This window comes from Rhododendron vialii, chromosome 6a (assembly GCF_030253575.1).
Source record: "Rhododendron vialii isolate Sample 1 chromosome 6a, ASM3025357v1".
NCBI lineage: Eukaryota > Viridiplantae > Streptophyta > Magnoliopsida > Ericales > Ericaceae > Rhododendron > Rhododendron vialii.
The window spans coordinates 24,090,633-24,108,018 of NC_080562.1; the positions used below are offsets into that span (position 1 = coordinate 24,090,633).

At 39.7% G+C, this 17,386-nt stretch overlaps 2 protein-coding genes across 3 annotated transcripts in view; one reads left to right on the forward strand and one right to left on the reverse strand.

The window, feature by feature from the left end:
• LOC131329098 (sister chromatid cohesion protein PDS5 homolog B) overlaps positions 1–17,386 on the forward strand; it is a 47,386-nt gene that overhangs the window by 22,691 nt on the left and 7,309 nt on the right. For both annotated transcript variants that reach the window (XM_058362170.1, XM_058362171.1), the window contains exons 14-26: positions 558–684; positions 922–1,071; positions 1,194–1,262; positions 4,449–4,585; positions 7,731–7,848; positions 8,722–8,856; positions 8,932–9,125; positions 9,222–9,369; positions 9,479–9,619; positions 9,715–9,801; positions 9,922–10,413; positions 10,502–10,569; positions 10,655–10,706. In XM_058362170.1, coding sequence (XP_058218153.1) covers positions 558–684; positions 922–1,071; positions 1,194–1,262; positions 4,449–4,585; positions 7,731–7,848; positions 8,722–8,856; positions 8,932–9,125; positions 9,222–9,369; positions 9,479–9,619; positions 9,715–9,801; positions 9,922–10,413; positions 10,502–10,569; positions 10,655–10,706 — 1,918 coding nt within the window. The remainder of the gene's footprint in view (positions 1–557; positions 685–921; positions 1,072–1,193; positions 1,263–4,448; positions 4,586–7,730; positions 7,849–8,721; positions 8,857–8,931; positions 9,126–9,221; positions 9,370–9,478; positions 9,620–9,714; positions 9,802–9,921; positions 10,414–10,501; positions 10,570–10,654; positions 10,707–17,386) is intronic.
• Positions 14,665–16,617, reverse strand: LOC131329099 (uncharacterized). Its single transcript, XM_058362172.1, has 2 exons — positions 15,061–16,617; positions 14,665–14,924 (listed from the first exon to the last, which is right to left on the reverse strand). Exons 1-2 carry the CDS (start codon positions 16,064–16,066, stop codon positions 14,887–14,889), a joined length of 1,044 nt encoding a protein of 347 aa, XP_058218155.1. The 5' UTR covers positions 16,067–16,617; the 3' UTR covers positions 14,665–14,886.

Sequence of the window (17,386 nt, forward strand, 5' to 3'; positions counted from 1 at the left end):
GTGGTTACTGAGGAATTCTCTCTCTTTGTGTTATACTGTTATTTTTCTCTGGCAAGAGAAGCATACGTTAGTAGGGAACAGAAATTTGTTTATGCCTTCAAATATTATTAGTTCCGAAAAAATAACTCATTACAATTTTGGTTACTTATGCACGATTCCAGTTGTGGTGTTCAGTTTGCCACAATCGAGCCTGAGATATATGCTTCTACAATGCTATTGTTTGTCTAAGTTAGGCTATTTACTTGTATTGGTTATGAAGAAGTACATAGTTGTAGTTTACTAATTGAAGAAGAGAAAGAGATGCATGAGTATTGTGGTCTTGGAGGAAGTGCTCTAACACGCTTCTTGAAGTTATCATTTGTACACACACACACACATATATATATATATATATATATATATATATATATATATATATACACGTATGCGCATGTAACATACTGATTCTAGTTGGAGTCCTGCATTTTCTTCTAAATTTTTTGTATTAACCATGAATATTCTTCCCTACTCACTGTTGGCTTTGAATTGGTTTGGCTACATGTGCTTTGTTCGTGTAGTGATATTTACCCATCATTGGAGAGGGTGTGTCTGGAAGGAACTCGTGCACAGTCCAAGCTTGCTGTTTCTGCAATTGCTGCACTGACTAATGCTTCTGAGCTATTTATTTTCTCAGAGTTATGCGAGGTCTTGTTGTCTAAACTTTCATGCTGAACTGCTAGAGATTGAGTTTTCTCTATTCTCTTATTTGTCTATGCCGTCTAGTTGTTCTGACTTTGAGTGTCAGATTTCCTTGTATTCCTTAGCTGCACGTGCATGCATATTTATACCCGCTTATTGATCTTCTCATGCTAGCTTTCTGTACCATCTGTAGTGCTTGTTAATGTTGATAAGGGGGCTTATTTTTTCTCCATCTACATGCAGACACTTGTGAATGCTTTGCATGGTGGTCAAAACATTCCAACCTTGTTGCAATCTTGGGGTTGCTTGGCTCAACATGCTGTTTCAGGATTTGACAGTCGACATGAAGAGATCAGTCGATTTATCATTGAAAATCTATTACAGTCTACCAATGTGAGTTCTTCCATATTTTAATGAGTAATTAATCCATATAATCTTCAGAAGACTCAGAATTACTTTATGTGGTCTATCTCATTTTCTTTTATTTACTCTTTTGTTTTGAAATTTTGGTGTAGGTGGAAAAGTCAGATTGTATAGATTCATCTGATGAAAAGTCTGGGTATAGTGTTTCATGCAAATTGAAGGTATGGTCAACTGAACTTTAAAGTGTGACTCTGCTCATATCCCAGTCCCAGGGAATTTGATCTTGACCTTATGAAGGCTAAGAGCATATCCACAATGTAATAATCAAAAGTGAATAATCAGAACTTGCCACATCAGATTTTGATTACCCATTTATAGGCTGTTTAAGTTAGCAATGTCAAGTCCAACATTGTTTATTTTTAGCCCATAATCAAAATGAGTTGGCAAAAATTCAAACCTAACGGTCAGTTTTTTCCTTCTCAATCTAATGGTCTACATTGAATGGCATTCTATTGAAATAAATAAAAGTGGAGAGCATTTGTTAAAATCCATAAAGTGATCAATATTGTTAAATGCACAACCACTTGCCAAAGTGGAGAGTGAGTTTCACCTACCAATAAAGCATTTGCTTTATAGAGAGTGAGTTTCACTTTCCCATCATAGTGTACTTGATTGAGAAGATGCGGGGACCATTAAATTTGGTTATTGGCAAAAGGTTGTTAGTTTTGATTATCCAAAAGCCAAAATTTGATGAGTTGCTAAGAGGTTGCTAACTTTGGTTATTACAATGTGAGCACATATTGCTAACTTTAGCAACCTTTTTGTTTTGATTATTACATTGTGGATGCTCTAAGCAGTTTATAAAATAATTACGTGTTTTTGCTGGAACAGCACAAAGAAATGAGATTGATGAGAATCACGAGATTAAAATGCTGGTTTGGTCAACATAATTTAGATGTTCAGTGTGTCTACTCAGGTGCTTTGTGAGAAATTTTGTTGTCTTCTTTGGAGACAACAAGCAAGCTTCTGTAGTCGTGTCTTTTATGCAACAATAATTGAGGTGCTGATTTTAGAATGGAAAAGTTGAAGAGGTCACAAATGTGTCACTCATCACAGCTTGGCGTAGTGCTTTTACCTTGCCAACTTTTTGACATAAACTTAGCTAAGGGAGAGACAAACTTTTCTTGAACTTTTGGCAAGTGACGTATCTAGCAAGCATAAAGGATTCTCAAACTATTCATGCTATCACACACCACCTGCACCATCCACACAGAATAATAAAGGGAAGAGAATAGAGATTTGAGCTTCTTGTTTTGTTTTATTTTCATCCTCTTGAGAGATTTGTATGACCAAAATCTGTAGTTTCTTTTGTAGAGTCTTCCCATACTTAGTATTGTAGACTTGTAGTTACCTAGAAGCTTATAGCCTAGTCGTACTACTAAGCATGGAGTATTGGCTTAATGACGAAACCCCTAATGACTGAAATACCCGTTTAACCAACTGCATTTCACAATCTTGTACTCAAGTATTTGAGAAAAATATTGGCCTTAGTTTTATGTTGTACCAAATGTAGTGGTTTGCATAGCAAGAATTGTTAGCCAATGTGCACTCTACAGTGATACAAATACCAAATTGCAGATCTTTAAGTATGAATATTTTTTTTTGAACAGCCTTTAAGTACGATTGTTGGTGGTGATACTTTATGATTTCATTTTTTGTTGTTGTACTTGATGAGGATATTTTTTGACAAAGCAATTAGGTATAAAGTTTTTTGGGAAAAAAGGAGAATAAAAACTTTTCAGCTCTACTTGTAAGTGCAATATCTCCATCTAACAAGCATGGATGAGGGCACACAGCAGTGATTACACAAACGAATCACACGGCGTAATGTGATCATGCTGGAAATAAAAGTGCAGAAACCTAGCAGGGACAGGGATAAATATAGCTTATGTGATATGTCATGTGACGTGAAATTCTGTCTAAAGTTGATGGAGAAATTCAACATTACACTTCTTAAAACCAATGTCGGCATGTACTCCCTTGCAAATAATTAGTTCTACAAAACCAGACGTTCTTGACTTGGTTTTATGTGATTTTTCTTCTTTCTTCAGTATATCAAGTACCTTTCAGAAAGATTTTTCCAGCTTGACTTTAATTTGGCAACTTTCTTTGTCTTCTTTGTCTTAGTCTTCCCATCATATACCAATATAAGCCCCTGTCGAAAGTCTTTGTATTAATCTCACCAATGGCAGCCAATAAAGCATGCTAATCCAGCACACCGAAGTAGATCCATTTTGTGGTGATGTCGGTAAAACTGGGTGTTTTTTTATCTACCAAATGAAGCCAAACTTATCTTTCACCATGTATAACAAGAAGGTTGTAATGGCTTCGGAAAAAAATCTGGATAGAATAGTGCTGGGGATATTCTTAATGTGCCTAATAGACGAAGAAGGGAAGATAAGTTCAACCACAAAGCAAAGGCCAAAGGGAAACCTATGCCGACACCAATTATTCATCATAAAATTTGAAATTATATCTACTCTTATATTTGTTTTTTTGTTCAATGTTTTTCTGCTGTATATATTTTGTCTTTAAAGCACTTGGCACATTTTTTTCCCTCATTGATCAACTCATGTTGGATGTGACATTAAGTTATTAATCAATTATTAGATGTCCTGTCAACCGTAGTTCAGATGGTGCTGGATGTAGTGTTTTTTGTAGGAAGAATTGTTAGGCGACGTTCACTCGTTTCTGAGATACAATTTAAAATTCACAGTTCTTTAAGAACAGTCATTGGCGGCAATACTTGATATTGTCGTTTTTTTTTGAAATCCTACTTGATGAGGAAGTTTTTCTGACAAACTGATTTTGTGTAAAGTTTACGCCTTTACGGAGAAAGAGAGAATAAAAAACTCTTCAGGTCTACTTCTGAGTGTTTATCTAGATCTAACAAGCATCAACACAGACACACATTAGTTGTTATACGGCACCAAACAAATCATAGGACACAACACAAATATACTGGCAAGGCGATCTTCCAAAATGCAGAAACCTGGCCGGGATGTCTATAAGTATATATACTTCTGCATGCTAGTTCAGCACACTAAAGTAGATTTTTTGTGGTGATATTGGTAGAGTTGGGTTTTTCTATCTGCAAATGAAAACAAGCTTCTTTTCTCAGTGTGAATAAAAAGAGATTTAATTGATTGGAAAAAATCTAGATAGAATAGTGCAGGGAGTATTTTTAAGGTGCCTAATAGACTAGGAAGGGAAGATAAGTTTAGTCAGAAAAACAAAGGGAAACAAATGCGGGTGTTAATGATACAACATGCAATTTGAATTTTTAAAAATGTTGCCATCGGATCTAATGTTACAATTGTTTTTGTTTCAATGTTTTTCTGCCGCAGATATTTGGCCTTAAAGCACTTGTCAGGAGTTTTTTGCCTCATAGATCAACTCATGTTGGGCATGATATTAACCAATTAATAGATGTTCTGTCAAAATTGCTGCAGAATGGTCATGTTTCTGATGGAATAATGTCATGGTATGATTTACATAATGCTGATGATATTTAAAGTCTATAACTTCTGAGCTAGCTGCATATTACTGGCCTTTGCCAACATATTACCAGCTTCTAGATTCCAGTGGAAAGCCACAGTACCTTTATTTGAATTTTAAGCTTTTGTGGATCAGTAAACCTTGATTTTCTAGGCAATAGAAATGCTAATTTTTTGCTACTTAACCTCAGAGAAAAATTAGGAAAATCTGTGAGCTTCGTACATGTTAGTTCTGCAATAAGATGCGTAAACCTAGAAATATACCATGTTCAATGGAGAATTACGCTAAGGTGTTCATGCACCGGAGACACTGGTAAGTAATAACCTTTATGCTCAAAAACTACCTTTTTAAGAAAAAGGACTGTAGTTAATAGGATGAAAGTTTGGTGCATGATGAGAAAGAAGGTAAAGGTAGTTGTGAGATTGTTAGAAAGCAGAAACACCAGCAAGTACTATGATGATGCTCATATGCAAGTGCATCTTTCTACCTGCTGATGTCTGCTCCGTTGTTAAATTAAACTTATCCAAAATCGGGTGAAAGAGCTTCATACTGTCAGGTATTCAAGCATGAACTGTCTTGGTGTTTCTTGGTGTTTTTCTTTTTGGTGCAGGATTCAGTATCATATGACAATGTACAAAATCAACGATGGTATTCTTGGTTTTTATACCTTGGTCCCTTTGGGGCATGCCTTGTATGGTACTAGCCATACATACGATAAACTGGTGTTTTTGTATTGATCACCTTGCCTTGTATGGTAGGTACTATATTAAAAGTGTTCTATGAATAGAGGGTATACTTTGAGATGCTCCTTAACATTAATTACATAGCCCCACTCAGTTTTTTCCCGTGGCAAGTTACATGTCCATCTATAGTTTATCCAGAACAATCCTCCTGTCAAAGTGTGAAAAACTTTGGAATTGTGGGGTGCCACATCTAACATAACTGAGAAAGTGATGCAAGGTTTCACTTGCCAATATGACCCCAAGATACATTTCTGTTTTGCTACTTAAAAGTTTGTTACGGTGTGCTTTTGATTTCAGTTCTTATTAAGGTGTGAGTTCAGCAGATTGTAACTTGAGCATGTTTAGTGTCGCCTAGGGATTGTATTCATTGCAATGAAATGGATATTCCGTGATCCATTCAGATGACCAATTGCAAAGTTGTGTGATTGTAGAAAATAAGCAGAATCCAAACAAGGAACAAATGCTGATGAAGAGCTTTGAATCCAATTCTACTGAAATAAGAAGACTTGAACCTGTGATCTCTCAATAAACCAAAGCTCTTGTATCATGCAAAGTTACCATGTACTAAAATCTTAAGAACGTACATGATGCCATCCAACCGACGTCGGACGTCCTCACGCCACCTTTGAGCACATTCTATTGCTCAGTCAGTCAGTCAGTCAGTCAGTCAGATCGGCTGTAAATGGATGATAGTCGTATTTGTCATCCACATAATATGTTTGATTGTGATTCTTGGCAGTGTTCTAAAAGATGCTAGGCGGTAATTGGGTGGCCGGGCACCGCCTAGCACCTAGGCCGATTAATCGGCGCCTAAACATTATGCGGATTTTCTATTTTTTTTTTTTAAATATTGCCCTACCCCTTCCCCAAGTTTTGAGAGCAAATACATCAACAGAAGTAGAACAAAACATTAAATAACATGGAAACTAAATAATAATGCGAAGTTCAACATTCAAACCAAATGAAACTAAGTAGTAGTGTAGTACAAAGTAACTACTACTAGTCAATTACCAAATGAACAGAGAGAGAGAGAGAGCAGAGAAAGAACCAGTGACGAGCGGCGACGGCGACTACAGGCAAAGACGACGGGGGCGAGAGGTGACGAGATAGGGCTCTCTTTCTTTTCTAATTGTTCGAACTGCTCACTGCTTTCTGTTTAGTACACTAAGGCTTTGATTTTTGAAATCAATCCCGACTGGAAAGAGTATTTTTATTTTTGCTCGGCGACTGGAAAGAGTATTAGAGTAATATATTTGTCAAAATTACACCATAGCCCCTTATACTATGTTACCACGACACTTTAAGGACCTAATTTTTAAAAATTACACCGACGACCGATTAATCCCGCCTAGATCCGCCTAGCCGCCAAGACCCGCCTAGCGCCAGACCGCCTAGACAATTAATCGCGCCTAGCGACTGGTTAATCGGTCCAGCGCCTAGACCACCGCCTAGGCCCCTAGGCGCGACGGTGGGGTACCGCCTAGCGCCTAGGCGCCGATTAATCGGCCGCCTAGGTTGTTTTTTAGAACACTGATTCTTGGATGTTCTTCAGAAAAAGAAGTGCTTTATGATAGACGACAAGAGCATTTCGAAATGATTCCTGTACTTGTCAAAAAATTCTCAACCAAGTAACTTGTAGGTTCTTAGTCTTGGTTATTATGCACCTCTAGGTGTTCCCATTATGTACTTTAGATTTCCTTCAGGATGTAAAGCTCCTTAAATTGTTCAATGTTCAGTTCTATTTAGCAAAGATTTGGAGTATATCTATATCCTCAGTTGCAGCCCTCTAATTGATTCCTAGATAGACTGATGTGCCAGCCCAGCTGAGATCAAGTTAGAACTTAGACATCTCATCCCACTATAGTGCAATAGGTTGAACTTGAGAGACCTCTAGACTATATTGACCGAGTTTGTGTGTGACAGGAGTCAATGTGGGACAATTTCTTTTTCTAGATTTCACGGTTTGAGTTTTTCTTTATGTTTGTGTGCAGAATTTATAGCTGGCATGGTTCATTTAGGTTAAGATTCAGGTTGAACATCACTGTTGATTAGGAATATCGAATTGACAGAAGAATGCCTCATCCAAATATTATCCCCGCTGCAAAACTTTCATTCTTAAAATCAGAGTTACCAACCTGTGTAAGATCCTTGAGGGAGAGACATTAGGAGGCTTGTAGCATGTGTATGATAAAATTATGACATTTTAAAAACAAGATGACGACGCAGATATTTTGGTCCTAAAATTTGAAATCGAACTCAATATTGATGGACCTTAATCTTCTTTATAAGTTCACGTTTATATTCATTTGGTCTACAGTGTAGGAGGTTATTAGTATGGAGCTATAATATGTTCTATGCTTATGTAGCTGTGAATTCTTTATCATGCAGTGAATCTGACATGGCCTACATGCGATTAGCTGCTGCAAAATCTGTTCTTCGCCTGTCAAGAAGATGGGATTTGCATATTCCACCTCAAATTTTTCGTGTTACAATTTTGATGGCTAAGGTAAACATGCCTGCAGGTTAAATCAATATGACTTATTTTTTTATTATTTTGCAGATTTTTTTAAGCTTTCAAATGTTGCAAATCCCACCTTAAATTTTTCGTGTTACAATTTTGATGGCTAAGGTAAACATGCCTGTAAGTGATATATTTATAAAGTATTTTTTATTATTTAGCAGATTTTTTCAAGCTTTTAAATGTTGCGGCATTGCTCGCAAGTTGCAACGCATATGTGACGTGTGCGTGTGCGTGTGTGTGTGTGTGTGTGTGTGTGTGTGTGTGGTGCCAGTGGATTCTCTACTGCCTGGCTGGTTGGATTACTTGTGATATTGTGGTTGCTTTCTTTGGCGTGCTTACAGCTTGCCAATGTCATGTGCTTGATTAGATGTTTCATGTGTGGTTGCTCCTCATGTTACAAAATGTATACGTGGTGTTTCTCAATGTGAAAAAGACTAGCGGTGGCCCCTGTTGGATTAATCTCCCCACTATTAATGCTGGGAAAGTTCTTATGAAACCATATTTCTTTACTATTTGTCCTGCCAAACATAAGGGATATTGACTTATAGGTAGCACGTTGCGAGAAAAGGAAAAAGGTGATTAGGCAAGCTTTACTTCCTTTGGCCCAAAACAGAAACATTGGTTTATGATTGTTTCTGAAAAATGTGGAATGTAGGATCATGTACCATTATAACCCATAACTTCTTTTTGGTACTCCCAATGGATCTTTTTTTTGCTTAGTATACTCTCAATGGATTATGTTTAATTATTGTTCCCATATTGCTACACGCATATTTATAGTTATTTGTTAGGTCATCTTCTGACGATACAACCATTTTTCATATTGTGGTTACTCTTTATTTCCCTTTAACATTCCAGGATTCTACAGCTCTGGTATGCAAACCATTTACTGCCAAAATACACAAGCTTTTGAAGCAGCATGCTATACCTAGCAAATATGCATGTGCCTTTGCAATTGCTGCCTCAGATTCCCTAGAAAATGTGCGAGATGAAGTGAGTGCGGATGTTCTACTTGAAGTGATTACTATTGTTCACTATGTTGTTTGCTAACTTGCTATTCATCTTTAGTCACTGAAATGCATGGGAGAGTTTGTAAAGGAGTTCAGGAGAAAAGCTCGGACCCACCAAACATCTGCTAAGCAGCAAGGATTTACTGACTACCCTGAGTATATTGTGGTGTTCTTAATCCATGTTCTTGCTCATGATTCTGGTTTCCCACCTGAAAATTGTGACGATGAAGAAATTTATGCTCTCTTTCTCAGGTAGGCATTTTGTGACGGAAGTGAGATTATCGAACATATGAATGTAAATGTCAAACGTACACTAATGCTGTTTGGATTAAACTTTTTCTTTTGCAGGCCATTTGCTTTTACTCTGCATGCCTTGGTCAATGCTAGTTTTGTTGATGGTGACATGGATGTCATCCACTCTGCTGTCTCATGTCTGCAAAAAATCCTTTTTGCTATTAAACAGGCTGAGGATGCTGTTGATGCGCACACAACTCCTGTAGCTATACTCCTTCTCCCTAAACCTGGATGTTTCTTATGCGGCTATGCTCATGATACTTTATATTTAATCTAGTAGAGTAATGGGGTTCTTTATTCTTATATTGCAGAGATTGGTTATGCTAGCAGACTTTGGAATTTCCTTGTTGAATGCATTAAACTACAATGCCAACTCAGAAACACATACCCCTGGTTTGATTCTGTTGCCATCATCATTATACAGAATTTGTCCTGCTGAAAAAAGACAGGAGGCAAGTTCTAAAGCTGATATATAACTTTTGAATGCTTGATAATTGTGTAGTCGTTTGATGCATTATAACATAAGTTATCTTCTGATGGTTTACAGGCTAGCTTTAATTGTTTGGCTCGATCTCATCTTATTGCGAAAATTGCTAAGAGAGTGGCTCTTTGTTTTGAATCTCAGATCTCTCATGTAGGTTTCTTGTATCCACCATGTATTGTTTTCTTTCGTTTGTCCATTTGTTTTTTGTTTCCTGGTGGTCTGACATTCTTCAAACTATTGTGGCTATTTGAATTCCTGCTATTGTACCAGCCTTCTAGTGCACGAAACAAACGAGGCCGAAAATGCCAAGAGGATTTTTCGAAGTTGGAAATTATAAAGTGCAGCACGTTGAACTTGCCACTGCACAAGACCAATGATTTGTTCACGTATAGGACAGGACAACTAAGTGATGCTTCATTTTCTCATGGAAAAGAGATGCATGAAACTTTGAACCAGGAACTGAACATAAGGGGTAGACAAAAACGGGCTCTCTCTCCAACTCCTCGGAGATCAGTTGAATTGCATAATGAGTTTGCTATTTATGATGAGAATGAAAAAAGCGAATCTGGAAATTCTGAACCACTTATTCGAAGAGAGCATCTTCCTTCTTCTTGTGATTCCGTGACCACAGAACCTTCACTGACTCATATGGAAGATCTGAAAAGTTCTTCTGTGATAGTAAACGGTGTGGTAGGATTATGTGACCGTACTGGTGCTGAACTTTCCAAGTGTACAGGAATGGCTAATCTTTGTAGCTTAAAGGTATGTATGCAGTGTTTATGGTGATAGGTGTGGTATGTTTAGGTCACGTCCTTTTTGTTTTCATATGTTACAAGAACTTTGAACGCAGGATTTTGGAAATACAAGTCAAGAGTTAATTGGGCAGCGGATAAAATTATGGTCATCCGTTGACAGATGGTGAGCATCTGTACTTGTATGTGTTTTATTCTGGGAAAGCATATTGTGTCATTTTGTTTGACAGTGTTGGTTTTCTACTTGTCAGCTACTATTCAGGCAGAGTCAGTGGGTTTGATCATACAAATGTTACTCACAAGGTAATGTTTATTTTTTTTGATAGGCAAAATTAATTTCATTCATCTCGAAAGATACAAAATGAATTCAGCTTAATACAGTAGGAAAAGAAATGCATTGAGCAACTTCTTCTCGCAAGATCTTAACCTACTATTTCACCCCTCAATATTAATAAAATCCTGTTGGCAAGACGCCAACAAGACAACACCTAATGTTTGAACCAATCCCAACTCCCCCTACACAAATCAACTAAACCCAAATGCAACTAAATGTTACTCATAAGGTAATGTTTATTTTTCATAGGGAAAACATGATTTACTTAAAAAAACAATCTTCATATTGGTTTAACCCTTTTTTTAAATTTTTTTTTTATTATCGGCATATTGGTTTAACCTGGATATGAAAGAATTTCTTGCGAACACGTCAGGCTTGCTCTCTATTCTTCTTCTTCAATTAATGGGAGTAAGAGGGGAGAGAAACACACAAAAAGAGACTCCGAAGGTAGGCAAGAGACTCCGCAGACATTTTTATCTCCCTGGGCTACCCTGTACTTCTAGAGGGCTTATCTATAGATCTTAGCGTAAAACAACCTGATATATCTGAACTTCTTACACTTGATCTGCTAAAGTTCCTAGCAATGCTTTTGATGGTTATAGGATATCTGGGTTTACTTTGTGGCTATGATGCACGGACACGGACACGGATACTGACACAGATACGGGGACACGGGAATTCTAAAAAAATGGGAACACGGACACGGCGGGGGACACGCCACGTGCATATTTATTTATATATTTTTTTCAATTTTTTTCCAAGTTTAAATGGCAAAATATGGACAAAACGAAAAAATTCATAGTTCCAATACCATTCAAACAAAACAAGACATCCATAAGTTCAATACAACCCTATTGAAAAATTACAGTTTGGCCCCTAATTTTTTTAAAATTACAATTAGCCCCCATTTTTTAAAATTACAGTTTGGCCCCTATTTTAAAAAGAATTACACTTTGACCCCCATTGTGTCCCCCTGTGTCCTCAGCCGTGTCCTTCTCAAAAATTCAACACTGCAATAAGTCAACCTCTAGAGGTGTCGGTGCTTCATAGCTTTGTGGCATTGGTCCAAAGCAGCCCTGCCTTGAAGGGGTTCCTTGTCACCATAACGTGGCATTCCTAGCTTCAACAAAGTTTATGTGAATTTCGCTATAAATGCAATTTAGACCATTCCTTCTTGTGTAAACTATTAGTTGAACGGGTACATATGTTATTTATGTTGTTTGGAGAGGAAAAAGTGTGTAAGGTTTCTTTTACCTTCACACATAATCATTTATTTATATAAGGAGATAGTTCATTACATAATGTAAATAAGCAATGTGGGACTAAACACAATATACTAGTATATGAGTATACTAGTATTCCAACACTCCCCCTCAAGCTGGGAAATAGATATCACACAAACCCAGCTTGTCACATAACATCTCCAACCGGGGTTTAAACAATGACTTGGTGAATATGTCGGCCAATTGAGCACTTGTAGACACGAAGGAGTTGCTATAACACCACCAGTCAACTTCGATATGCTTAGTCCGCTCATGAAATACAGGGTTGGATGCAATATGAATTGCTGCTTGGTTATCACAATACAAATTCATAGGCAATTGCACATGGAATCCTATCTCCTCAAGAAAAGATCGCACCCACACAATCTCACATGTGGTGTGAGCCATGGCTCTATATTCTGCCTCTGCACTAGACCGTGCAACCACGGTCTGTTTCTTACTCTTCCAATTAACAAGATTGCCACCAAGAAAAACACAATATCCAGTGGTTGACCTCCTGTCAGACGGGCCTCCTGCCCAATCAGAATCAGTGAAGGCCTCAATACGCAAATGACCATTAGCTCTATAAAATAGACCACGTCCAGGATGAGACTTGAGATACTTGACAATTCTAAGAACAGCCTCCCAATGTGGCACATGAGGAGCAAACATAAACTGACTCACGATACTCACTGCAAATGAAATATCAGGACGTGTAATAGTGAGATAATTCAGTTTACCAACCAAACGGCGATATTGATCAGGACTAGACATTGCCTCCCCCTGATCAATGCATAGTTTGACATTAGGATCCATAGGGGTATCGACAGGTTTCGTCCCCAACAAACCAGTCTCATCTAAGATATCCAGCACATATTTCCTTTGTGATAAACTAATACCATCTTTAGATCGTGCCACCTCGATACCTAAAAAGTATCGCAATCTACCCAAGTCTTTAGTATGAAATTGACTCTGCAGAAAGACCTTCAACGCATCAATACCTTTCTGGTCATCACCCGTAATAATAATATCATCGACATACACAATCAATAACACTTTGCCTCGAGGAGATGTGAGAGAGAAAACAGAATGATCAGACTGACATCGATGCATACCAAATTTCAAAACTGCATCACTGAACTTTCCAAACCAGGCCCTGGGAGACTGTTTAAGCCCGTAAAGAGCTTTACGAAGACGACATACCTGAGAACGCTCCCCCTGAGCAACAAACCCAGGTGGTTGCTCCATATAAACCTCCTCAAGAAGATCGCCATGTAAAAAAGCATTCTTGACATCCAATTGAAATAAGGGCCAGCCAAGGTTGGCTGCAAGAGAAATAAGGAGATGGACAGAACCAAGCTTTGCAACCGGGGAAAAGGTTTCAGCATAGTCAACACCATAAGTCTGGGTGTAGCCTTTAGCAACAAGGCGAGCTTTGTAACGCTCAACAGACCCATCAGGATGATATTTCACAGTGAATACCCAGCGGCACCCCACAGTGGATTTGCCAAAGGGTAGAGGAACCAACTCCCAAGTCCCATTATCATGGAGTGCAGAGATCTCTTCCTCCATAGCTATCCGCCACTCAGAAATAGACAAGGCCTCCTGAACAGTTTTAGGAACAAAGACAGAGGAAACAGAGGCAGTAAAAGCACGAAGGGTGGGGGACGGATGATCATAAGATACAAATTTAGCAATAGGATGAGAGATAGTACAAGTGCGAATACCTTTACGAAGAGCAATGGGAGGAGAAGGTGGAGCAATAGGGGCCAAAGGAGGTGGAGGCGGATCTCGCAACGGAGGAGAAGACTCAGCGGTAGGCGAAGGGGGTGGTGGTGCAGCTTTGGCACGGCGAACATATACCTGCATCGGGGGGTGCTGCTTTTGAGGTTGCCCGGAAGGAACCAAAATATGCATATACTCAGACGGATCCGCATGAGGCAAAGACGGAAAATAGGGTATCAACTCATGAAACGTAACATCAGCACAAACAAACTCGCGATGCAGAGTGGGAGAATAACACTTATAACCTTTTTGAGTCCTAGAGTACCCAAGGAATACACACTTAATAGAGCGAGGATCAAGTTTATCGCGGCCGGGATCCAGGGCATGAACATAACACGTGCACCCAAAACTTTTAAGAGGTAAAGAATATAAAGAACAACTAGGGTGCAAAATACTATAGGGAATCTGGCCCCCAAGAACGCGGGAGGGCATGCGATTCACAAGGTAGCCGGCAGTAAGGACGGCGTCGCCCCAAAAGGATTTGGGAACCGTTCGCTGGATTAAAAGAGCTCGGGCAACCTCTGTCAAATGTCGTATCTTGCGTTCGGCAACCCCATTCTGTTGGGGAGTGCGAGAACACGAAGATTGATGAAGAATACCATGCTCATCAAAAAAGGCAGACAAAACATTATAGAAATATTCACCAGCATTATCCGAACGAAAGATACGAAGAGAAACATCAAATTGAGTCTTTATTTCCATATAAAAAGATTTGAAAATTGAGTACAAGTCTGACCGGTTTTTCATGAGATAAACATAAGTAAGCCTAGAAGAGTCATCTACAAAAATAACAAAATACTGAAAACCACCAAGTGATGAAACACGCACTGGACCCCAAATATCGGAGTGAACTAAATGAAAAGGACGAGACACTCGACTCTCTACTCTAGGTGGAAAAGAAACACGACGGTGTTTACTGAACTCACAGACTTCACATGGCAAAGACTGAAGACCACGACACGACGGAACTAACTGCTGGAGAGTCTGAAGGGAGGGATGACCAAGACGGCAATGATGTTCATAAGGAGATACGGAAGCCTGAAAAGCAACAGAGGCAGGAGGTGCGCGTTCGCCAGTGTCAAAATAGTATAGACCACCACACTCAACACCGCCACCAATCTTCTTCCCCGTCTGGAGATCCTGAAATACACAATAACAAGGAAAAAAGGTAACCGAACAATTTAAGGATTGTGTAAGTTTAATAACAGGCAAAAGACTATGGGGAAAACGAGGAACATGTAAAACAGAGTCTAATGTAAGATAACAGAACCCAAACCAGCAATGTCAGAAGAGGAACCGTCAGCCAAGGCAACACTAGAAGACTTCACAAGAGGACGAGAACCAGAGAGGTGGATGGAGTGACCTGTCATATGATCGGTAGCTCCAGAATCAATAACCCACGGAGTATTAGAGGCCAGGCCAGCAAAGGTGGAGCCTTTCTGAGCGAACGTAGCAGTGGAAGAGGAGGGCACATAAGGGGACGGTTGGGAAATCAGGCGATGATACTCATCCTCTGGAATAGTAACAACTCGTGGAATGGAGCTGGGCACAGAAACAGAGCCATCATCCTCAGAAACAGTAACCTGATGAGCAGATGGGCGGCCATGAAGAATCCAACAAAAATCAACTGTATGATTAGTACCATGGCAATAGGTGCAGGAACGAGACCCACGAGCACGAGCACGACTAAAATCACGACCACGACCACCACTACCAGAATCACGACCACCAACAGACTGCATCGGACCACTGCTACCAGAATCACGACCATATCCACAGCCAGTAGGACCACGACTGCCTCCCCCACGGTCAAAACCACGAGAAGAAGTACCACCACGAGGAATCGTGGTAACCAAAGCTGAGTGGGCAGCAGGGGTCAAATCAACACTGGAGTCAGGAACAGAGGCCTGACGGACACGACTGAACACCTCACTGAGAGAAGGTAAATCTCTACCACCCAAAAGATTGGACCGGATAGAATCATACGCTGGCGAAGGTAAACCAAACAGAAAACGAGCTACCTGCAAGCGCTCACGCTGATGCTCTATAACTTGAATGTCTGAAGAAATAGGCTCACAAGTGTTGAGCTCCTCACACACACCACAGAACTTGGCATAATACTCTTCCAAGGATAAGTTGCCAAGGTCAAGAGAAAAGAACTGTTGATGAAGAGCATAAGTCTGGCGGAGATTATCAGCCCCAGAAAACATCTCCTTAACCTTCATCCATACTTTTTTCGCAGTAGATAAGAAAACCAGAGTATTCTTAATATTTTCCTTCATACTATTCTAAAGCTCAACACGAATCTTAGCATCTGCAGGAACCCAAGCACCATATGATGCGGCAGTCGCCGCGGGAGGATCATCAGTAAGATAATGATAGTCGGACTCCCCGACATAATAGACTTCAACAGCCTTAGCCCAAACAGCATAATTTCGACCATTCAATAAGGTAGAGGTAATGGACAACCTGTCACGAGACCGGGAAGAACGACTAACAGCGGAAGTCACAGTACTAGAACTAGAAACAGAGGCAGTGCCAGAGCTCATTGCAAATATACCAACCAGAAACTATGCCAATAACACAGAGGCAGCCACAATCATCAACAAACCGCGATCACCAGCAAACAAGAGCAGTAAAATAACAAGACCAAGAAGAAACGAGAAGTCCAAAATAGCCAGACATAAAGTAGGGCAGCCAAATAAGCCCACAAATAAGAACAGAACAAAATACCAACGGCAAACTCATACCAAAGTGTCAGAAGCAAGCGACAGAAGCATAAAGAGACAGAGATCAGCAATTAGAAGAGGCGCCGGAGGTCGGTGACGACGAAAGAGAGGTTGCTGAGGGATGGGCAGGGGCCGACGGGGGCTGGGGAGAGCCGACGAGGGCAGGATGAGGGCCAACGGTGGCTGTCGGGATGAGAAAAAGTGTATAGGGTGTTCTGATCGAAAATGGCAAGAACGACGTTAACAGATGACGCAATGAACAGTACCCGATGAACAGTGTCGCGCGACCAGTATCCGATGAACAGTGCGCGTGAACAGTGCCGATGAACAGTCGCGTGAACAGTACGATGAACAGTGACGTGAACAGTGCTGCGATGAACAGTGTCGTTTAGGGTTTTTTTTTTTTGTTTTGTTTTGCGTCAAGATGATAGCGGAGGGCTGATGGTGGCTGGTGGGTAGTGGGTGGCTGTCGTAGTCGGACGATGGTGGCTGCTATAGTAGGTTTAGGGTTTTTAGGGTTTCAAAGGTGGCTGCTATAGTAGGTTTAGGGTTTCAAAGGTGGTTTAAGATTGGGATTGAGAACCCGCTCTGATACCATGTTGTTTGGAGAGGAAAAAGTGTGTAAGGTTTCTTTTACCTTCACACATAATCATTTATTTATATAAGGAGATAGTTCATTACATAATGTAAATAAGCAATGTGGGACTAAACACAATATACTAGTATATGAGTATACTAGTATTCCAACAATTTAAAGGGTGCATTTCATGCCAACAAAGAATAACATGCTTAAAGATGCATCACTTGCCCGTATTAAAGCTGCCCGTGTCAGTCTTACCACGAAAACCAGTTAAGTCACTGAGAAGCCATGAA